Source organism: Zonotrichia albicollis, chromosome 1, assembly GCF_047830755.1.
Source record: "Zonotrichia albicollis isolate bZonAlb1 chromosome 1, bZonAlb1.hap1, whole genome shotgun sequence".
NCBI classification, from domain to species: Eukaryota; Metazoa; Chordata; class Aves; order Passeriformes; family Passerellidae; genus Zonotrichia; species Zonotrichia albicollis.
The window spans coordinates 112,135,076-112,158,670 of NC_133819.1; the positions used below are offsets into that span (position 1 = coordinate 112,135,076).

The window sequence follows — 23,595 nt, forward strand, 5'->3', positions numbered from 1 at the left end:
ATCATACAAGCAACAAATAAATAAATAAATAAAGCCCAGCAGAGATCCCGGGGAACCACCGCCCGGCGCCGCGCCTGGCTTTGTGCCAGGCAGGGTACCCCCGTGCGCCATCCATGCATGCATGCATCCATCCATCCATCAGCGGGGCCGCTGCCCGGGGCGCGGGCCCGGCACAATGGCCGGAGCGGCGGCGGCGGCGGGACAATAGCGCACCCCGAGCCCGCCGCAGCGGCCCGGGGGGGACGGGAGGGACGAGCAGGACGAGGAGGACGAGGAGAACGACACCGACCCGGCGGGGCGCGTTGTGCGCACGATCGCTTTAAATAAAAGGACCCACAAAGACCTCGGCGGTGTATAATGTGACAGGCAAACGCAACATGGTGATGATGACTTGGGGGAAGAGGGAGGAAGGAGCCAACTGTGGCTGCGGCTCCCCCTGCGCCTCTCGCTCCCGGAGCGGGCTGCAGCGGCCGACATAGAACAAGGAAGACAATTCTCTACTAACCGTGGTTTTGACTGGCACGTACAGCACTTGCTTCCCTCCTCCAGCACCACCACTGACCTCGTCCGAGTTGCCGAGCTGGAAGCCTTTAGATTTGACCCAGAATTTGAATTTGGCATTATCCGTGGAGCTCGACTCGGAGCCGTTCAAGAGCTGGACGATCCGGTCGTATTTTTTACGGGTCACCGTCTTGGTTTTTCCTGAGTCCCCGTAAGTCCTGAGACACCAGTCCTGAAACTGGCGGTACATGTCCCGGTCGCTGCTCTCCATAATCTCCTAACACACACACGCACACATGCACACGCCGGGGCGCACACACACACACACGGACACGCACACAGACACAGGCAGACACACGGACACGCACACGCCGCCCCGAAGCGGGCCGGGGTACGGGGCCGGGCCGCCCCGCCGCACTTTGCACCTGTTCACCCAGCGCTCATGAAAAATGCATCCACCTCCGAGCCGGAGCGAAGGAGGTCCCGGTGCAGGCAGATCCCAGCGGATTTTTTTTTTTTTTTTTTTTTTTGTTGTGGTGGTGGTGGTGGCTCGGGGGGGTGGGGGTCGGGAGGGGGATGGGTGGGGGGGGCAGCAATCAATTCAATAGTGTGGCAATGTTCTCCTTCATTATTATTTTTTTTTTTTCACAGGAGGCAAAACGGATCTGGTGGAGGTTCCTCTTATCCTTCCACTGTACGTGATCAGTCTCTTTAATAATTGTGCAAGGCAGGACTATCCCACTGGCTCCAGCAGCAGCGCCTTACCCACAGAGGGTTCGGGTGGATAAATAATTAAAATCCTATCCCTCGGCTTAGCGAAGGAAAAAGAAAATATTGACTCGCATCCTTCTTCTTTTCCATACATCAACTGCACCCGGATTCACCCTGGATAGTGCAGGTGAAGAGGAGGAAAAAAAAAAAAAAAAAAAAAGAACGGAAAGAAGAGAAAAAGCCCACCCTAGTCCGCCCCGGCGCCCTCGGCTGTCTTCTCCGAAGGCTTTCTGAGCTTTCTGTCTCTGTCCTGGCGGGCTGTGCCTCTCCCCAAAGCCGCCTCGCCGCGCAGGATGGAAGAAGCACTGAAGGGCACACTGGTCTCTTTGCTCCCCCTTTATTCCAAGGCTGGGCGGCTTTGCTTCAGATATCCCCGCTCCGGGCATGAAGGTACTGGAAAGAAAGAAAGTTCTTACCTGCTATTTTCTAAGCCTAATGCATCCGATCCGCGTTTAAAGTAAATAATTTTTAATTTTTAAAAAATGGTCTGTGAAAATTTCACTTCCTCATATTGAGTCCCATTGAATTTTCATATGCCCTTTCAGGAATTTTCCTCTGTTTATTTACACAGCGATCCCAGCCGATGGAAGAAAAAAAAAAAAAAAAAAGAAGAAAGAAAGAAAGAAAACCCATATATATGAGATAGGCTTGGATATTGGACCAGAGGAGAGATCAGTCCCAGGAGGATGTTGGTACAGGAAAGGAGGCGGCTCTCGTTGCTCTGCCAGTGTAATGATGGTGCTCACACATGTAGGACTCCTCGGGTGCGGGGTATCCTTTGGTCTCTGGGCTAAACTGGCTACAAGGCATTCAAGTAAGTTTGCGTGCGGATGCTAAGCATAAACCCCCGTTTTGTAAAGGGGGGAAGAAGAAGAAGAAAAAAAATCCTGATTATTTTTTTCCCCCTCCCTTTGCCACAGCTTCAGTTCACGCCGGAGATCTCCGCGCTCCCCCGGTCTCCCCCGCCGCGTCAGGCAGGACACCCCCTCCGCGGGGGGGGGAAAAGGCTCCGCCGCGCCGCTTCCTCTCGTCGCCTCTCCGCGGCCGCGCCCGCCCGCGCCTCCGCCATCCAGCGCCGGGCTCCGCGCCCCCGCTCCGCAGCCGTGCGGCACTTCCGCGCCTGGGGCACGGCCCGGGCCCGCGCCGCCCGCGGGCTGCGCTCCGGGGCCGCCGCTGCGCCGCGCTCGGCTGGGCTGGGCTGCGCCGCTCGGCTGGGCTGCGCTCCGCGCCGGGCTGGCGGCGGCGGCGGCGGCGCACCGGGCCGGGCCCAGCGCCGCTCCGCGCCCCCCCCGCGCCCTGATTGGCCGCCGGGACAAAAGTTTCTGTGGCGACGGCGGCGCGGCGCGGTGACGGGCAGCGCTGTCCCATGTCGGGATGCTCCCGCCTCCGCGGGCGCGGCGGGGCGCGGGGGACGGCGCGCACCCGGCCCGGGCCGGCGGGGGGTGTGGGGGATGCGGCGGGGGAGAGAGAGGCGAGGGCAGCGTTTCCATGGCGATGTCTCCGGGCGCAGCCCCCCCGCCTCCCCGCGCGCAGACGGAGCGAGGGGATCAGCTGACACTTCATTAGCTGAGGACCTAATTATTGCTTATTGGAGCAAGAAACGCGCGCAGGGCCGTGGCGGAGGGCCGGCGGCCTCCGCGACCCCGGCGGACATCCCCTCCGCCACCCCGCCCGCGCTGCCGGCGGAGCGGAGGAAGAGCCGGCGGTAGCGCGCACTTTGCGCCGCGCCGGCCGGCGGGGCCGCGGCGGGCCCGTGCGATCCCTGCGGGACACGTGGCCGCCGCTGGGCTGGGCTTTCCCCGGGAAACGGAGAGCGAAGCCGCTCCGCCGGGCGGGGGCGGGCCGCGGGGGAGGCGGCGGAGGGGCCGCGTTCCCGCGGGGCTCCCCCTGCAGCGCTCCCCGCATCTCTCGGTGCCCTCGGGACCGGGCGCGCAGGCGGCTCAGGGGAGCGCAGCCGCGCCTTGGGCCCCGCTCGGGCGGCCGTGCCCGCGGCATCGCACCCCGCGCTATCGCGCCCCGCGCTGCGGCGGCAGCGAGCGCAGCCGCCCCGGGTCGGCGCTCGGTGGGCGGGAGGGGAGCCCAAAATCCACCGCAACCCAAACGCGTGCAGCTTTGGGCTCAGGGCGCTGAAATGAAGAGGGTTGCGGGGTTCCTGTGCTGTGCCTCGGGTTTCTTCTGCAGAAATTCCACCTGTGTCTGGGTATCCAGTCTCTCGGGGCCTGGAAGGGCCCAGTGGAAAGGCAGCTGTGTGTTTCTCCTGCCCGCATCTGAGCAGTAGTGAGCACCTTGGTTCACTCTCTTGTGTCCTGCACAAAAAGGCTTCCGTGGGCTGTCGTGCTGTTTACACCGAGCCTGGATTTCTAGTGCAAAAGCTGAAGGTGCTAAGAGAACCAGGAGAAGCCCTTCCTCACACACCCCAGCCAGGACATGCTGGTCCATTGGGCTGGCCCTGTGCATGGGCACCTTAACCTGGCCTCCATCTCCCCAGCTAACCCAGCTCACATATACCTGCCCTCTTCTCTGTCCCACTCTTCCTTTTCCCCTCTCTCCCCTCTTCCCCCAGTCCTATGTTTGCTTTTCTGCTTTCTGTCTGGAAGCCCCACCTCAGACACAGGCAAAGCTGGGACAAGACTATTGTTTAAAAGCAGTGCTCTGAAGGATGTTTGTGTTGCCGAAACCTTTCCTGCTATCTGTAAAATCTGAGGGGACAAGCTGGCACAATGGGCAGAGAAAAGTAGGACTTAGAGATAACCCAAGGAGGCTTGAGAGTTTTTGTTGGCCACAGGGCTCGTAAATTATCTTGGCAGCCCCATTTTAGTGTTAGAGGAGCACGGGACTCCCGTCCATCACAGGATGTAGAGGCGAGGCAGTAACAAAGGAACTGCTGTGCAGAAGGGGAGCAAGGGGAACCTCGCTGAACTCTTACCCAGCAGGCTTTACGAGATGTAATATTGCTTTAATGTGCCATTAGATCTACATTTAGAAAAAGGGTCGTAACATGGATTGGGCTGCATTGCTAAACAATTCTGTCAGATAATTGTTCTCAACCCAGCCTCCTGCTGAGGGTCTCAGTAACTTCCGTATCACACTGGTACTGTGCTGTGACTGAATCCAAAGTACGCACACAAAGCAAAGGGGATAAAGGAAGATGTGACAGAGCCAGGAGTGACGATCCAGACAGTTATAGCATGGATGAGTAAAATGCCTGAAATAAGCAGGCATGGGTTAGTAGATCAGAAAATAATTCCATATCCAGGAGTATCACTTTGGATCATGTAAAGATCCCTGTGCCTTCTCAGAAGAGACACATTCCTAAATTCAATCAGGCTTGGACCATGCCTTAAAGACCCCGGAAATATTATTTATTTTTTCAAACTGTTTCAAGGCAGGAAAAAGAATCACAGTATTCCTGAATGGTTTGGAAGGAATCTAAATGATCTTAACAATCATCTGCCATGGGCAGGGACCCCTTCCACTAGACCAGGTTACTCAGAACCCCATCCAACCTGGCCTTGAACACCTCCAGGTAACACTCTGGGCAACCTGCTCCAGTGCATCACCACCTTTACAGTTTACAGTACAGAACTTCCTTCTCATATCGAATCTAAGTCTTCATCTTAGGGCCATTCTCCCTTGTCCTACCACTACATGCCCTTGTGAAACAAACATGGGTATAAAGCACCTGTGGGGATGGAAAGTAGAAACTCGAGTAATATTAAGTGTGGCTGGATTTCTTTCTCTGTTTTACAGTTAAGATTTTTGATTTGTGTTGATGGAAGATATGGATGTTTCATGACTGCTTCCAGTAATCACTTGGCCAGAAGTCCTAGGAGCATCCTGGAACCCCACCCACCCTGCCAGACAATGGATCAGCACAGGATACAAAAATTATGCTTACCATAAGGAATTGGTAATCTAAAGAAGGTCAATTGCATGGTACATGGCTTCATTTTCATATAAATATACATTGTAGTGTATTTTCACAACCTATACTCATTACATATATATAATGCGTATGTGTATAGCAACTTCAGCGGAATTTATACGGTGAATTTAGAGTGCAGATTTTTAATCTCCCATTTTAAGAACTTCTGATACTCTGAAAGTAGTACTATCAGATTATATTTAAATAAGAAAAATACATGGGGTTAACTTCAGTTCTGTCTGGCTGGGGCGAGTTTTTGTTTTAGAATTAACAGAGTTTAATAACACAGTCTGGAATCTCCTCACAATGAAAAGTGCTTGCACAGACCCTCCTCCTGTCAAGAGTTCTAATGACAACCTGTTATTCAGCTGAAATTGGAACTGTGGCATCCTTGAGAAGAGGGACTGTGTTGGTCGTTCAATGCCATGGACTGAGGCTGTTCTGTGCTCTGCATTTGCAGAACTCACTTGCCTCTGGCAGAAAATGAAAGTTTCTCTCCTCTGGTGTGGAGACACCACGTCCATGCCTTGCTGGCTTGATTGCTCTGCAGCCAGCCTGAAACAATACACCACCAACAGATGTGTGAACATTTCCATTCAGTGGAATGAAGTGCTAGCTGCAAAACAGAGTTTTGGCTATTTGAATTGCCTCATGTGCATCAAGCTGTGAAAGAGGTTTAGAGTAAATAATGAATATCATAAATACTGTATTTTTTGAATTATCAGCTTTAACAAGTCCACTGGCAATAGAAAGTGAAGACAGGCAGAATGGGGCCTGATGTCTCTCATTGGAGTTACCAGGGTTTCTAGATGAAATTGCAATCTTGCAGTGACATGGAACTCAGTCAACGGAAAAAGCTGGGAGACATTTTCAAGATTTTAAACTTGCTTAAAAACAGAGTAGATTTTTGGCTTAAATCTGTCATCTAACTTCTACCAAAGAGAATTGTTTGGAAAACATGCACCATATTTCAGCACAGTGCTTGATATGGCATTACTGGATGGCTAAGGGTAGCCTTTGAGGATGTGAATTTCCTGCCTCTTGGGTTTTTTGTTCATTGACATAGCGAGAAAAAATTATTTTGACACTTCTGACTTGCCATGTCCATGAGTTACGTTGGAAAGCCCCTTTCTGTGCAGACTGAAAATCATCCATGCTGAACTGACAGAAGATGTGCTGAGGAATAAAGAAACTGCAGCTCCAAATAGTTTGCTTTAAACTACATACCTGGTGGTGCTTTTCCTCTCTTCTGGAGAGAATTTCAGTGGAAGTGTCCTGTTGTGTCCTTTACAGCCCAGTGACGGCAGCAACAATGAGCACTGCAAGCCTAGTGCTTGTGCAGGTAGAAGTCAGTGTTCACACACTGCATGGGCTTGACTCTGCTCTCCTCCTTTGGTCTCACACACCTGACAGACTCTCCTGAGTGGTTCAATAATCAGTCACCTGATTGCATTTGGGGGGTAGGACTCTGCTGTGACACATCTTCCCTGAGGAGAAAACAGTCCCCATTCCACCTAGTGATATTACTGGCAAAGGACCACTCTAGAAAGGTATCCTTGATGGCAATTCCAAGGTATTTGCTGCTTAGGAGAAACTACAGGTAGTCAGAAACTACAGGTAGTACTACTTGGTAGCACTAATATATGAAAACTTCAAACAGAGGGAGGTTGTCTAGGTTTTGATTTATCTACTGAATGAGCTATCATGGAGCAAACCCTAAACTATTAATTGCTGTTCAAATTTTTTTTTCTACAAATTGTTCCCCGTTCCAATATTCTTCTCTATTTTTCTTAAGTTACTGCTGATTTTGGAAAATTAAGATGAGGTAGGCCGAAGCAATGACTCAGAGATGGCTTATAAGAACCTACTTGCTAAATATTTGGGGGAAAGAGGCTGTATGTTTCTAGGTTTATAAAGGAATGTGAGAATGAATTCATGAAATGTGGGAATAGTGTCAACCAGTGTTCTGGTTAGGATCTTTTCACATAGAGTGATGTTGATGATGCCAATGAGAATTATGCTGGGATATATTCTGTCTTTATTTTTTAACAATCTTCTTTGGCGACATTTGGGATCCCTTGAGAAAATGCTCAAACTCACTTCCCCTTCATGCAGTTAGAAAACTCCAGACTTGGCTTCATTCTACAAAGCTGCTTTGCTTTAAGTAGCAGTTCTGCAAAACATAACTTCACATATTTCTTTTACTCTATGCTTTATTACTGAGAATATTTGCATGAAAACAGGGTCTTTGTTTAAAAGTTCCTGCTTCTTATTCATCACAGCTCGTTGAGTTGGAAGCAATTACGGTACCCTGTACAGAAAGCTCCGATCCCTTCAGAACAGAAAAATATAAGCAGGAATTGACAAACTTGTAAGAATATAAGCTCTTGTTTTCATGAAAATTTCTTCATTTCCTTGGTAATAAAAAAGGAAAAGGGAGTAAATATGTGGCACACTATGAAAAAAAAAAAAGAGAAGAGAATGTTTCAAATGTCTTAAGGTTTGTATATGGGCACTGAAAATTTTTTATTGTTACAGTGACACATTCAACCTTGCTTGTTTTCATGCTAAAGAAGGTGTGCACAAAGGTGGGTTTTTGGGTTTGTTTTTTTTGTGTGTGTATAGTATTTTTTATTCTTTCTACAGGTAATGTACCTTTCCCAGCTAAGGCAAAACTAATATAAACCAGCTACTAGAATACCACCCAGTGTGTTGTCTAAACCAAACCAGGACTAATAAGGTGGTGCTGTAAATGCTAGCAGTCTATCTCTGTTAGTGTTCTTGACTTCATTGCCATGGAGGGAGATGTGATAATTGGAAAATGTTCCAGAAAGTTTCAGATATGGCTCCACAGCCATTGTGTCAGGCACTACCAGACAAAGTCAGCACTGGAACAGAGTGTGCTTAACCAGCTGCCATCATCCTGCTTACAACAGGATGGAAACTAGGGAGGAAGGAAAAAAGAACAGAATTTCTCAATCTGAAATATTTTGCAAAATGCAGCATTAATCTCTCACTGGTATAAAACACCATCCAAATTTTACTTTTGCATTTGATCCATATATTTGCATCAGCAGCATGGGATTCTCCTGACTTCACAACATTATAGACAATGATAACTAAAGACCAAACCAGAGGAAAAGAAATTACTGTTGCGTCTCATTGTAGATATTCCTTCCTTCACTGTTTGCACAGAATCACAGAACCACAAAATAAGCTGAGTTAGAAGGCACCCACAAGGATCATTGAGTCCAACTCCCTGCACAGCACCATGCCCAAGAGTCACCCCATGTGCCTGAGTGCATGGTGCAAACACTTTTTGAACTCAGCCAGCCTTGTTGCTGCCACCACTTCCCTGGGGAGCCTGTTCCAGGGCCCAAACACCCTCTGGGTGAAGAACCTTTTTCTAATATCCAACCTAAATCTCCCCTGACACAACTTCAGGACATTCCCTTGAGTCCTGTCACTGGTCACCACAGAGGAGAGATCAGTGTCTGTCCTTCATCTTCCTCTCACAAGGAAGTTGTAGACTGTGATGAGGTCTCCCCTCAGTCTCCTCCAGGCTGAGCAGACCAAGTGACCTCAGACACTCCTCATACAGGTTCCCCTCTAGGCCCTTCATCCTCTTTGTTGCCTCCTTTGGATGCTCTCTAATAGTTTAATGCCTTTCTTATATTGCAGTGGACAAAACTACACCAAATATTCAAGGTGAGGCCAGCCCAGGGCAGAGCAGAGTGGGACAGTCCCCTCCCTTGCCTGGCTGTGATGCTGTGCCTGATGCCCCCCAGGACAGGGTTGTCCCTCCTGGCTGCCAGGGCACTGCTGATTCATGTTCAGGACCCCAGGACCCCCAGGTCCTTGTCCATGGCATGAATTTCCAGCATCTCATTCCCCATCTGTGCATAAATCCAGGGTTGTCCCCTCCCAGGTGCTGAAAACAGCGCTCACCCTTTTTGAGCTTCATATGATTGGTGTTTGCTCAGTCCTCTGATTTGTTGAGGTCTCTGCAGGGCCTCCCTGCCTTTGAGGCAGCAGCTCCTCCCAGTTTTGTATCATCTGTGAACTTGCTCAGTATCCCTTCCAGTCCCGTGTCCAAGAGATTGATGAACATGTTGAAGAGCACAGGGCCAGGAATGGAGCTTTGTGGAACCCCACAAGTGACAGGTCACCAGTCTGATGTCCCCCCTCACTATAAGCCTTTGTGCCTGACCCATGAGCCAGTTGTTCACCCCTCAAATCATGTGTTTGTTTATCCAGCTGTGTGCTGGATGTTTCTTCCTGAAGGATACAGGGAGAGACAGTATGGAAAGCTCTCCTAAAGTCCAAAAAGGTTACATCAACTGGCTTCCCTTCATCAACCATGTGTGTTACCTTGACAAAAAAGGGAAATCAGGTAACTGCATTGTCTTTCAGGTGTTTTTCAACACCTTCCAGAATAATCTTCTCCATAGTTTTGCCAGGCACTGAAGTGACAGGCTTGTTTCCAGCATCCTCCTTCTTACCCTTCTTGAAAACTGGGACAAGATTTGCCATATTCCAGTCAGCTGGGGACCTTTCCAGATTCCTGAGGCTGCTTAGAAATCCACAGAGGTTCTGAGATGGCAATCAGCCAATTCTTTGAGAATTCTTGGATGAGCACCATCAAGTCCCATAGATTTGTAGGGATCAGCTGGAGAAGCAGATCCCACACAATTTCTTCATCAGCTGGGAGTTGATCATTCACAGAGTCATGGTCCTCCAGCTCAGAGCACTGAGAGCCCCTTGGTCTGACATCTGTGTTGAAGACAGAGGCAAAGGATTTGTTAAACACCTCTGCCTTGTGCAGGTCCCTGTTTGTGAGGTGACCATTTTCATCCTCTAATGGGACAATGTTATTTCTACTGCCTCCTGCCATTTATATTTGAAAAAACTATTTTTATTTTTTCCCACATTTCTGGAAGCTTCAACTCCAGCTGAACTTGGGATCACACAAATTTTCTCCCTACAGGGGCAAAGAGAATCTCTGTATTCTTTCCATGCCAATTAACCTTTCTTCCACTGGGCATACACCTTCCTTTTTAACCTTATTTCCAAAAGAAGAATCCAGTTCAGCCAAGCTGGCCTTTTGCCTCACCTGCTTGACTTGTAACATTTGGGAATTGCCTTCTCCTGTGCCCTTAGGAGGTGATGTTTAAAAAGTGACCAGCTCTGATGGACACCAGCACCTGCAAAAATGTTTTCCCATGGAGCTATACTTGCTAATTTTCTGAGCAGGCTGAAGTGTTCTCTCCTCATGTCCAGAGCTGAGGTTTTGCTGGCACTCTTCCTCCTGTTGACAGAGATTTTAAAATTGATCTCTTTGTGGTGGCTGTGGCCAAGACAGCCGCCAATCTCCTCTTCACTCATGAGATCCACAATGTTGACAAGAAGCAGATCAAGGAGGGCACCTTTCTCAGTTGGCTCCCTTAGGACCTGTTCCACAAAGTTGTCATCCAGGTTATTTAGGAATCCTCTGGCCTGTGTTGTACCTGCTCTGCGATGCTCCCACTTGATTTCTGGCAAGTTGAAGTCCCCCTTGAAGACAGGGGCAGTTGACTTGGAAATGTCCCTTAGTTCCTCATAAAATAATTTGTTGGCATCATTGTCCTTGCCAGGAAGTCTGTAGTAGACTCCCACAATGACATCCACATTACTTTTTTTGTCCCTTGATCCTTATCCAGAGGCTCTCAACTGCACCTTTGCCAACTGCAAGCTCCACACATTCTAACCTTCTGTTACATACAGTGCCACCGGGTCCTTAACCCAACTGATGTTGTTTCACAGGTGAAATTTGCCCAAAGCATTCATTTTTTGCCACTGCAGTTTTACTATGAGGTAGCCATGCTCTTTAAGTGAGAACACCATGCACATTTTGAGGTTATATGGCAGGGTCCCAGAATGGTCATTAGAAAAGTGCCCTTTGATAAATTGTGTTATGGTAGCTTTTGACTTGGTAACATTTATGCACTGATTCAATGTTCTCTATAAATTTATCCTCAAAACACCAAATTAGTGTTGTTAGTATCAACCTTAAGCAGCAGAACAATAGAAATGGTATCTGCCCTCACATGACTGTTCCCTGCTGCCCAAATGCAGCTTATTACTACACACTCCTATTATACACACTGCTTAACACTAGTCTCTCTGTTCCTGCTAAACTGCTGAATAATTTTTACTCAGTATAACCCCATCCTGAACAACAAGAAAAGAAAGATCATTAATGTTAAAAAGTGAACACAAACAACCAAATTGCTTAAGTAATTCCCATGGCAACTAGGAACTTAAAAACAGAAGTGGACTGCAGATCTCCATGACCTTCAAGAATACCTAGTTCCAACTCCTCTGCCATGATCAAGGACACCTTCCACTAGTGTTGTAGTGTGTTGTTAAGTTTCTTGTGTTATTCCCCCAATTTATGTATTGTTCTCCCCTATTATGTGTAAAATGGTTTCGTTCCCCCAGTTTTTCCCGCCACTGCTAGCCTGTCAGCTAAGTTGCTATAGTAACCGCTATTCATAGTTGCCGATATGTAATTGCTCCTCCCCTAGTTTCCCTTATAAGTGAAAGTTGTTTCGTCCCTGGGTCCAGTCAATCACTCCCTTTCTCCTCCCAAGTTTCGAGAACCTTCTCCTCTCTGGAGATGGTGGCTGGCTGGGGTCCCAAGACACCTCCTTTACCTTTTGATTATTGGTCTCCATGGAGTGTCAGTTCTGTGAAGTTCATCCCCTCACCTTTCCCGATTAGTTCCGCCTGTACCCACCCCCCTCCTTTATAATCCTGTTTCACCCCCTATGGAGAAACTTTTTCCCGGTTAGTTTCCCCGCGTTTGGATCCCGCAACACCTTCAATAAACCGATGTTTAACCCCCGAGAAATAGTCAGCTCCGTTCCTCCCCAATACCAGTGGTGTAAGCCAGTCCGCAGCCAGCACAGCCCGAGGCCATCAGATGCCGAAGGGTGCTAGCCAAGAATTGCAGAGGAGCGTCAGCCTTTCGCCCTCAGCTAGTCGGACTCTAAACTTCGGACCACATATGCCCCCCTCCGCACACTAGACCAGGTGCTCAAAGCCCCATGCAACCTGGCCTTGAACATTCCTATCAATGGAATATCCACAACTTCTATGGGCAACATTTTCCCGTGTCTCACTGAAGAATTTCTTCCTAAAATCTGATCTAAACTTGCCCTCTTTCAGTTTAATACCATTCCCCTTTTTCTGTTGCTACATGCCCTGATAAAAGGTCCCTCTCCTGTGCTCTTGTAGCCCCTCGTTAGGTACAGAAAGGCTGTTCCAAGGTCACCCCAGAACCTTCCTTTCTCCTGGCTGAACAACCCCAGCTGTCTCAGACTGTCCTCAGAGGAGAGCTGCTCCACCCCTCTGATCATCTTCCTGTGGGACAATGTCAAAAGCTTTGCACAAGTCCAGGTAGATGACATCACCAATTTACATGAAGTAAAATTGGTCCAGACCTAAGAAGAAGTTTTGGGTTGGCTTGTAGAGTTCTTCTGGATGGCTGGCTTGGTTTGTTTGTTGGTCTGCTACTCTCCATGTGCTCTGCCTGCCTGGGTTATCCCTCAGGAGTGAGGAGAGGATCCCTGAACAAGGATGGTCCCTGCCAACAGTAGAGCAGTGAGACACTGCCACAAGCTAGGTAGAGAGTTTTGGGGAATTATATGCAGAAATGCCCAGCATATGGAGCCAGAGATAGTCATCATTGTGTCCTGCAAACCTCCCAGCCTGGGAGTGCAGGCCTGGAGAGGACGTCTCCACAGATCCCACCTCCTGTAAGTACTGTGTACATTTTAGTAAAGGATGGTCTACAAAACATCTGTTCTATATTTCCCACCCACTCTAGGGCTCTCCCAACCCTTTTTGCCAATGTGGAAACATGCAGAAAGAAATAGAAGTCTGCAATAGTTTTCAACAACAGGGATTTAGCTGTAGTTCTAATTTCTAACTGGCTCTGCCCTTGAACAAGCAGTGCAATGAGGAGACACTAAGATGACAGCACTCAGGAATTATACAAAGTATGAGCCAAGGATTTCCCCGTGTCCCTCTGGAGATCTGCCAGAATCCCAGCATCTATCCATACCCACACCTTGTGAGTCATTTGCTGACAGAAGCAGGTTGAGTTAGACCTCAGAGTGCCAGTGAGTTTCCTTAAATTCCAGAGCAAAAGCCACAATCAGGACAGTGAGGTTTTAGATCAGGAGGAGCCAGGTATCACCATGACCATTCTGCCCCTTTGATACAGCCCCTCACTCTGAGCGGGGATATGGAAGGAAAGGTAGAGATGGAGCACAAGTCAGCACAAATGCTTATTTTATTTCACTCCTTTTAAGTAGCGGTATTTCTCCACCTGTTGTCCCCAGCTTTTTAATGACCACTCTCTAGTAAACAAAGCAATGCAGAAGTGGTTTTAACAAATATTATCCTAGTGCTTTATCTTCTGGATGCTTAAAAGTCTCCAAGGTACTTCTGAGACTCATCCGCTGCTTCTAAAACCTGAGGGATTCACCCGAACCAGCACGTTCTCATATGTAATTAAGATTTCTCTCTTTCCAAGAGGGAAAGACCATAAAAAAAAAAAAAAAAAAAAAAAAAAAAAAAAAAAACCCAAGCAGCCCATTGTATAATGTTTCAAGGCTCTGGAACAGAAAAAACTGCTTAATGTGAAGGCTGGCATGAATATTTCTATTTATGACCACTAGCCCATAGAGAACAATGCTGCCTTAGCAAAGTCCTCACTCTGTTTAACATATACTGAACTTGGCAGTGTTAAGCTATATGTATTTTCATACATTTCTGATTGAACTTTGGATAATGGTTCTTATAAAAGAATGTAAAACTGGAGGTCTTTGTACTTCCCGCAGCTATTTTTCAAGCCAGAGTTGTGCTTTGTTTTCTGAAATTGATATCCTCATTCAAACAAATATGTGATAAAAAATGTGTTCATGTGTGAAAAAGCCATATGCAGTGTTGAAATTCTGGCCAACTCGTTATACAGATACTACATGCTGGAGAAATGATGACTCAGTAGGGGAATTTTGCTCATCCCATAACATGCTCCACTTCATAAGCAACACCTTGCCCTCACTTCTCTTACTGCTGCCAGGGACTGGGGAGGTAGAGATGTGCATGGACATTGGCAGGGTACCTTAGAAAGATATTCTGCTGTTTCCACTGTGGGTTTGGTTATAAAAGGAATATATAAAAAGATATATATTCTCTCTGTGAGATCAATGGTGCCATCAGAGCCATGGTGCTTCCCAGGCTCTGATGGGAAGGAAGAGGCCATTTCAGCCTTGGCCTCCAAATTTGCATGACTCTCTGCTCTATAGTCACCTACTGTGTTGTGTTTAGCACAGGCAGAAAGTTAACTTGTTGGTGTATTACTGACCTTCTATTTCATGCATTCATTTTGGTAATTAGTCCAAGGAAACAGAAAAAAGACAGAGGCTGAAACTTGTTCATCATACATAAGCTAATGCTGGCTGGCCCCGTTTTTTACTTTGGTTTTCTCTATCATTTGTATTTGCACATTTGGATTTGTGAAAGAGGTGATTCTAGCCCATCCCTTGCTACAGACCTCAGGGAATTAACTGAAATACAGTCAGTGTGTCTGTATCCTGAGAAAACAGACAGAGGGAAGGGAAAGAGGTAAAAAGAAAAAGGAAAAGAAAGAGAGAGAAAGAGAGAGAAAGAGAGAGGGAAGGGAAGGGAAGGGAAGGGAAGGGAAGGGAAGGGAAGGGAAGGGAAGGGAAGGGAAGGGAAGGGAAGGGAAGGGAAGGGAAGGGAAGGGAAGGGAAGGGAAGGGAAGGGAAGGGAAGGGAAGGGAAGGGAAGGGAAGGGAAGGGAAGGGAAGGGAAGGGAAGGGAAGGGAAGGGAAGGGAAGGGAAGGGAAGGGAAGGGAAGGGAAGGGAAGGGAAGGGAAGGGAAGGGAAGGGAAGGGGAAGGGGAAAGGGAAAGGAAAGGGAAGGGGAAAGGGAAAGGGAAGGGGAAAGGGAAAGGGAAGGGGAAAGGGAAAGGGAAAGGGAAGGGAAGGGGAAAGGGAAAGGGAAAGGGAAAGGGAAAGGGAAAGGGAAAGGGAAAGGGAAAGGGAAAGGGAAAGGGAAAGGGAAAGGGAAAGGGAAAGGGAAAGGGAAAGGGAAAGGGAAAGGGAAAGGGAAAGGAAAGGAAAGGAAAGGAAAGGAAAGGAAAGGAAAGGAAAGGAAAGGAAAGGAAAGGAAAGGAAAGGAAAGGAAAGGAAAGGAAAGGAAAGGAAAGGAAAGGAAAGGAAAGGAAAGGAAAGGAAAGGAAAGGAAAGGAAAGGAAAGGAAAGGAATAATGGTGAATAATTTGGCAAGTGTAAATTTTCATTCCAAGATTGTGAGTCAAAGGGTCAATGCTCTGTATCTGCTGCAGGATTTCTCAGGGAAGCTGTGTTGCCTCTGTATGGGCGGAGGTGCAGTGGTCACTGAAGTAGAGTTTGCTTCTGCAGTTCACCATAAGGGACCGGTGGTCTTCAGAGAGAGGTTCAGAGAAGGTTGACAAGAGGGGAAGCTTTGTCTTTCAATGAAATGCTTAAGTACATCAATCTATTAGCTTAACAGAGACAAGGTTAAGGGGAGAGTTGGATATAATTTATAAATTTCCTGTCTTCCTGTAGAAATAGGATAGAAGAGTAGAAATTTGATAATATATGGCATTTTGGTCAAGTGGAAAAACGCCTGACAGGAACCACTGAAATTTGAAACTAGACACATTTTAGCATGGAAGGAAATTAATTATTAGAACAATTTACCAAGGATTGAAATGGATTCTCCATCATTAGGCATTTTGAAGTTGGAAATGATTGATTTTCTCAGAGAAATTTTTCGTCTTGTTCCTATAGAAGTTAACTCAAAAAACCCCGTAGCTTGTATAATACAGGGGAAACATATGATCCCAAATAATCTTTTAAGCTTTGGGATCTATAAGCTTGCACCAACAGCTAATGCACAGCTGCCTATGTCCTGTGTTCTCCTACTGTAACTTGTAAGTCTGATTCAAGCATTTTTCCCTTTGTTTACATTTGCTTGGGAATGACTATAACATAAACTGATGATCTTTGGGGGGGATATTTTGTCTGCCATATGAATTCAGAAGTTCTAAGGCTGGGAAGCCACTGATCATTTGGCTTGAGTACCTCCAGCACAGAGCACCATATTTCACCCCACCATGCCTCCAGTTTTTGGGGAGCTGGTGTCTCATTGATGACACAGAGCTGGGTGAGTGGCTGATACACCTGAAGGATGTGCTGCTGTTCAGCAGGACCTTGACTGGCTGGAATTTTTGGCAGAGAGAAACCTTATGAATTTCAACAAGGGCAAGTGCAGGGTCCTGCCCCTGGGGAGGAATAACCCCAAGTACCAGCACAGGCTGGGGGCTGACATTCCAGAGAGCAGCTCTGTGGAGAAGCACCTGGGGGTCTTGGGGTGAGCCAGCAGTGCCTTGCAGCCAGGAGGGCCATTGGAATGCTGGGGTGCCCCAGGAGGAGTGGGGCCAGCAGGCAGAGGAGGTGACCGTCCCCCTCTAGTCAGCCCTGGTGAGGCCACATCTGGAGTGCTGAGCTCAGTTCTGAGCTCCTCAGTACAAGAGACAAGGAGCGACCGGACAGGGTGCAGTGAGGGTCATGAAGATGATTTGGGGTCTGGAGCATCTCCCTTGTGAGGAGAGATGTGGGACTTAGACCTGTTTAGCCTAGAATAGACTGAAGGGATCTCATGAATATGTATAAATGTTTCAAATGTGGCTGTCAAGAAGATGGTGCCAGATTCTTTTCAGCGTTGCCCAGTGACAGGATGAGGAGCAATGGCCATAAACAAAACCACAAGAAGTTTCACCTCAATATGAGGAGGAACTTCTTTACTCTGAGGGTGGCAGAGCACTGGAACAGGCTGCACAGGGAGGACATGGAGTTTCCCTCTCTGGAGACATTCTCCCACATGGACACATTCCAGTGTCACCTGCCCTAGGTGACCCTGCCTTGGCAGGGGGCTTGGACTAGATCATCTCCAAAGGTCTCTTCCAGCCCTAACTCTCTGTGATTCTGAGATTCTGTAACTGACAGCAGATGTTTCCAAAGGCACGAGGGTTATAGTTCCCCATGATAGTACAGGGAGAAGTGGGATGCCCTACTCCTTGATTTCTCCAGGCTCTTTTGTAAAGTAACCCCAGATGAAATTTGAAGAATGAGATTCCTCTGCTGCTGAAGCTAGAAGAAACCTTGTCTTGGATTTAAGTGAATTCCACTGGACAAGCCAAAATGATGCTGCATTTGCCACATTGACAAAATTATCAATTAATAGTTCTTTGTGGATTTTTTTAATGCAGAACTAAATATAAAGCAAGACAACACTGCATCTCTGTGAACAGGACCTCTCTATTCCCAATCACGTGAAATCCAAAGGAAAAAATCTACTTTAAAACAAGCAGGGAATTTTTTATTTCAATACATGTCCAAGATCTTCCTAGCCACTGCATCAGACCATACTGTCTAAATACAGCTGAGTGTCTGTCTCTGAGCAGTGCTCAATGCAAATGTTACTTGACCTAGAAAATTACTGCTCATGAGGAAAGGAGAACCCTTTCGACATTTTGATGGTAAGTCATGGAGACCAACTATACAGAGAACTGTAAATAAACATTACTTCAAAGTGTAGCTCTGGGCAGTTCTGTACAGTTCATCTGAAGCCATTACAACATTTGGAGCTATATAAAAGAGCCAAGATAGACGAGGGAATGTCATTTATTACAGCTGGAAAAACTGAATATAACCGTTTTTCTAATCAAAGAGGTTAATTACTTTTTCCTGCAAACTTTGTGTCTTTGAACTGCCACAGATACAATTCTGCCTCTTTCTCCACAGACAGTATTGTTAGTAGAACTGATTTTAAATACAGCACTAACTTCTTGAGAAATAAAACAAAAGCAATGACATACGCATGTGCAATTTAAGACATAGGTGAAAAAACCAATTATTTTATATTATTATTATTAAAAAATTATGAAAAATTAGTTTATAAAAATAAAGCTCCTTCCCTCTCTAGCAGGTCTGGGTAGAAATAGCATATTTTAAAGGATCCACAGGTTGAACTATTCACGTCAGTTACTTACTTCACAGAATAAAGTTACTTACCTCACAGAATATATACTTTTATTAATTTTATCCATGATCAGGTTGAATCTATTTGCTATAATCATGCAACTCCTCTTTGTGAAGAAGGGTCAACTCATAACCACTCTTTTTAACTTCATATCAAGGTATAATGAAGATAATTAAAAAAAAAAACACCTTTCATTTTAACCAGAAAAAAAGTAAAAGAAGATACTCTACAATGAGTATCAAATTAGTTTTCTGCTAAAGTTAGGTGGCATCAACACCGTAAGGAAAAGCAAAACGATTCCCCTCTCCCACTTTCCTTCTGAAGCCCAAAACAATCACTCACTTAATAAATGACTGTAATGTAGAGCTACACTTGGACTAGCATGTTAAACACCTGAATGAGGCTCAGCCTGCACAGGGTGGGAGTGATTCAGATGTGAGTGATCTGACTGCTGCTGATGTGCATTAACAGCAGGGATTAGTCAGTCAGCTCCCTGCCAGCTTCAGGTGGCAAAATGAGCGATAAGTGGCAATGCCTCGTAAGGCATTAGAGAGTTTTGGAGGATGAGGGAGAAGGAGGAGAAATTGCTGCTATCTGCAGTGCAATTTAACAGGTAATAGCAACTTGGAAGAATTAAAAAAAAAACACTCAGAACCTCACCTATTTGCAATATTGTGTGCATTAGGTGATTAGAAAGTGAGCCCAGATCACAGTAGCAACAGGGCAGTTCTTTGTTTGACCTGACACCCTGCTTAATTTTGCTCAGGACATCCACAATGACCTGACTTTTTTGATCTCTCTTGCTGAATTTTTTTTATAGCAGTCACTAAACATTTAGTCAGAAATTTTGCTAATAGCAAAGAACAGCCATCCCTTTGAGAAGAGTGCTCAATGCAATGGGCATGGTCTGGACATTCAAGATAAACTCACTCAGAACTCTGCAGTTAGTGGAAAAAATCATCATTGGAGGCCAATATTGACAGATCTAGGCTGGTCTCTGGCACTGGCAAGAATTAAATGTTTTACACTTAACTTTTTAAAACAGCTCTTCATATGGGAATTTTGCAATCTTTAACTGACCTTAAAACACTCATTTATGACAAGTTTCTAATGTGTAGCTTCACTGTTGCTAGACAAACCTACACTTCAGGTTTATTACACTTTAGGTCTGTGTGAGAAGTGTACTGGTCATAAGGGATTTGCCTATTCTGAGACCTTCACCCCCACTATCATACCTGTTTTGGGAACTGGACTGCTGCTAGCAAATATGGGTAAAAATCATTTATTGTACAGTGAGATTTCTCAAGGGAATGTTGTGCCTGGCTGCCTTACACAGGTTCTGAAAAGCATTTTGAAAATACACAGCAATAAGATACAAAATTCACCACATTTATCTTGCACCCTGTGTCTACAGGGCCAGAGCTAAAGGCATCTCTACCAGGAGGTCCCAGAGGCATTGGGATGGCCAAAGTTTCCCTTAGCAGTAGCTTCTAAGAGGCCTCAGTAGGGTAATTGACTTTGTCTCCTCCTCGAGAGGTTTTTGACATGCTGGAATGATATGGACATCCTTTCCAGATTTCTCAATAAATGACATCCTGCCTTAAGTATTGACATGCACTCTTCAGAGGTCTTCCTGTGAAGGAGGGAGATTTTAATGAGCAGGCAGCATCAAGTCAGGGCACTTTCTCCTGGGGTTTTGTGTAAGTGCTGCCAGCCTCAGTGGGAGATGTGTGCAATGACCCCGGAGGTGCAGAGCTGCATGTCCTGCTCCTCTCCTGCAGCTTCCCAAACCTCTTGTGCAGTTCCCTGCTTTGCAGGAGCAGAGGCAGGGCTGGGGGCAACTCATTGGGTGGGGAGAGCTTGGCCACTGTGTGCTTCGCCCTTCTTGTCCCCTTGTCCCACATTCCTGCTTTTTTCTACTTTTCAGTATGCTTCCAAATATTTGTTTTGTGAATAACAGCAGATGCACAGTTATATTTATCTGCAGAGGTGATTACTTAAAAAACCCAAACTGAGCATTGAAAACTTAAAAAGCTTTAATTTAGCTATTTATATAGATAACATTTTTCAAAGAAATTCTCTCCTTGAAAGAGATGGTTTCTTTACCATGACAATAATGCTGTCATATAGGAGGGCACATTTACAGCTCAGACACCAGTAGAAGCATTTCTTGTACTGCTCAAACCAAAACACAATCATAGTTTTTAAAAAGGAGGAAGCCACTTTCTCATCTAATCCATTAATCTGTGTAACACCAGTCACATAATTTCATCTGGTTTCTTAGTATCCCAAAACACTCAAAGTATCTGCTCAGGAAGACACATATTTAAAAAAACAAGTCATCAGGTCACATGGGAAATGGGGCTTTCAGATGACAGGTTTAGCCTCTACCTATAACTAATCAGCTGTCTCCCAGCTGATGAGATAAGGCTAACAAGCAGCTTACTTAATGGAGGGAAGAGACTGGGTCATGTTGAGGATAAGGGCCTGTTATGCAAAACTGGCTGATTTGCTTGTTATCTAGGTGATGGTACAGAGCTGGAAGGAGTCAGGTGGTAAGATCTGGCTTACCTATTTTACCTGGCTTTACATTATGCTTGTGATTGATTTAGTCCCTTTGGGAAGAGTCTTGGAAAGAATTGCCTGTACTCAATTCAGCTAGCTGGTCTCCAGCCTGCCCAAGGGAAACAGAGGGCTGAGGAGATACTTGCTGAATGGAAAATGTTCAACTGATACAAAGGTTACTACAGTAATCCTTGTTGACCTATGTGAAAGATTTAATTGTTGTATATGCCCATTGGCTTTTAACAGCAATTATGTGATTTCATAGGGTGTTTCACCTATATTTCTGTCTTTGATCTATGTTGCAGCTGTAAATGCTAATGGGGAATGTGGAGAGTTTACCATCAGGCAGTGCAGAGCTCAGTATAGGATGGGCAATGCCTAAAACTAGGCAGTGTGTTAACCTGTTCTGTGGGAGTTCTAATTCACTAGTGAAAGCATCTGTACCATCAGGGACTTCAAATCTTGCTAGAGCTTCCCTTAAAGCCTTGCAGTACCAGGTGCTGCACACAAATTGGTTTGGTAGCTCCCTCCAACCAAGTTCTTGCCATCTGTCATTGCACTGCTCAAATGGGTCTCTTAATCTGGCACTGTGGATGCTCAAATCTATAGAGAGGCTTATGCAGACACACTCCCCTCTTTGTAGTCCAGGCAAAGATCCAAAAAAATAGATCTGGGTTCCAGGGTGTAAATCAGGCAGAACTTCAAAGGCACAAAACCATTTTGGCATCTTTTATTTGCCATCAAAACTCTTCTGCAGTGTGTAAGGGTTTAGTTCTGTGTTTCCCTTTCAGTTAAGGGCTAAAAATGCCTGGAGGCCAGCTCTGTTCCCTGTCAATGAGTGCCTGCACTACACTAGATGGCACTGCTTAATACTCACGTTTTTCTCTTGTCTCTGCTGTGCCGGTTCCCTGGATCTGGAGCATCCTGTAGCTGCAACTTCATCAGACTTTAATCAGTGCTGTGTGATCCTGACAGTGGGATCAGATGCACAGAGGCATGGGGAGCAGACATGTAACAAGGCAGGAGTAATGGTCATCAGAAACACATTCAGAGTTCCTCTCTTTAGCCTAATAAATGGGTAAAACAGAGCTTTTTAGAGATTACACACAAATTAAGACTAAGTTCTGGTGTTATCTTTGACTCTTGCTAACATCCCTCATGTCCTTTTCCCTTGTGACTGGAATAAAAAGCAGTGGTAGAATTGTGCAGACATCAGGCATCTTACAAAGCCAGAAATGTGAGTGATAATGAAACTGTTATATGCTGATCACTAAATATGGGAAGAGGACAAGCTAGAGAGAAACAAATCTCTGCTGTCATCAATAGTCCATAGATTTGGAAATAATCAGCTCTGTTTCTGCTTTCAGAATAGTGTTCAGCTCATTCAGAAGCTTGATTCTTGCAAGGAGAGGTTGATCACAATTTAGGAATGCTGCTGGACAACCCAATGTTGTGCCCTTCACTCACTAATAAATTGCTGAATACATCTAAAATGTGAAAGCATAAAGTCCCACCAGTATTTTGTGTACTTTTTGAAAAAGTCAAACAAGTGTTTTCTTACAAAAGTCAAACATCAAATGTCATGTATAGTGTATGGCTTTTGCATCATTTCAAAATGTGTTGTAACAGCAATGTCTAGCTGAAGGACTGATCTCCTCCAACAACAAGCAGAGAGCTACGTGACTTAAACCTCTGTTAGATACTTTGAAATCAGCTGGGCATAGAATATTAAAAAATTACTAAAGTTGTGTTAGAATACAAGTAACTTTTGAAGTTGGGTAAAGTTCTATAAAAAGGCAAATGGGATAGGATGGGAAAAGCAGAGGACTGTGGTCACTGTAGATTGGCCACCCTGATGCCAGTTCCTAGAAAGAAGGCACCTAAAAAGGCTGGCTAAGCAGTGGTGGGAATTGCAAAGAAATAAATAACAGCCTGTGGATGTGCCAGACCACTTTCCTTTCTCTGACACTGAAATGGGCCTTTTAGCTGGGGTGAAACATTAGAAACATCCTGCTGTTTTAATGGTGTTTCATTTAGTTTTTGACTTATACAGTAGAAGTGGAAATTAAACTTGAAGGTGACTCCAGGTGGGAGAGCCTGCAAGTGCTTACAAGGGTTATTTAGAATTTAAATATCTGGGAAAAAATGGATTAAAAATACTGGGCAAGATTCAAGAAAGATAAATAAGATGCAATGGATTTGTTAGTTGATTATTCCTCCCCAATGGATGAAAAATAATTGGTATGGTAGCATTTTCTCAGTAAAGGATCTTGGGAGTAAACTAGTCATAAATCATAGCTGTGCTGTTTCTTGCAGTCCCCCTGAATCTCATAAGAGTGGGAGATACAGGCAGAAATTTAGATTGCAAAACACAGAGAAAAATCCTTTTTTCACCCATCATTGATCAAGCCTCAGCTGGAGCACTGTGACTGATTTTGGATAATTTACTTTAAGAGCAATGTGGCACACTTGGAGAACATCCAGAGGAGAATAACATGTTCTCCCTAGTAAAGAACATAACCTACAAATAAAAGGCTTCTAAAACACTTGCCCAGATCAGGGATGAAAATTCCTTCTCTCCCTTTCCCAGATTTATCACAGTTTTCAAGAATATAGAGACTGTTTCAGAGAGGAAGAGGCTTTCTCCAAATATGGTGGAAAAGAGCAATGGCTTAAATTGGTGCAAGAAAT

The 23,595-nt window shown here is 45.8% G+C and overlaps 1 protein-coding gene and 1 long non-coding RNA gene across 4 annotated transcripts in view; one reads left to right on the forward strand and one right to left on the reverse strand.

Annotated features, from left to right (window-relative positions):
* NOL4 (nucleolar protein 4) overlaps nt 1-956 on the reverse strand; it is a 187,580-nt gene extending 186,624 nt beyond the window's left edge. The window contains exon 1 of one of the 3 annotated variants that reach the window (XM_074550577.1): nt 506-956. In XM_074550577.1, the coding sequence (XP_074406678.1) occupies nt 506-772 (267 nt within the window). In that variant the 5' untranslated portion in view covers nt 773-956. The remainder of the gene's footprint in view (nt 1-505) is intronic. The other 2 variants (XM_074550574.1, XM_074550570.1) reach the window with 2 other exon arrangements.
* Nucleotides 573-14,929, forward strand: LOC141730715 (uncharacterized). The gene is made up of 3 exons (XR_012582343.1): nt 573-712; nt 1,153-2,086; nt 5,023-14,929. It is a non-coding gene; the product is annotated as an uncharacterized LOC141730715 (long non-coding RNA).
* Nucleotides 14,930-23,595: the final 8,666 nt, after the last annotated feature.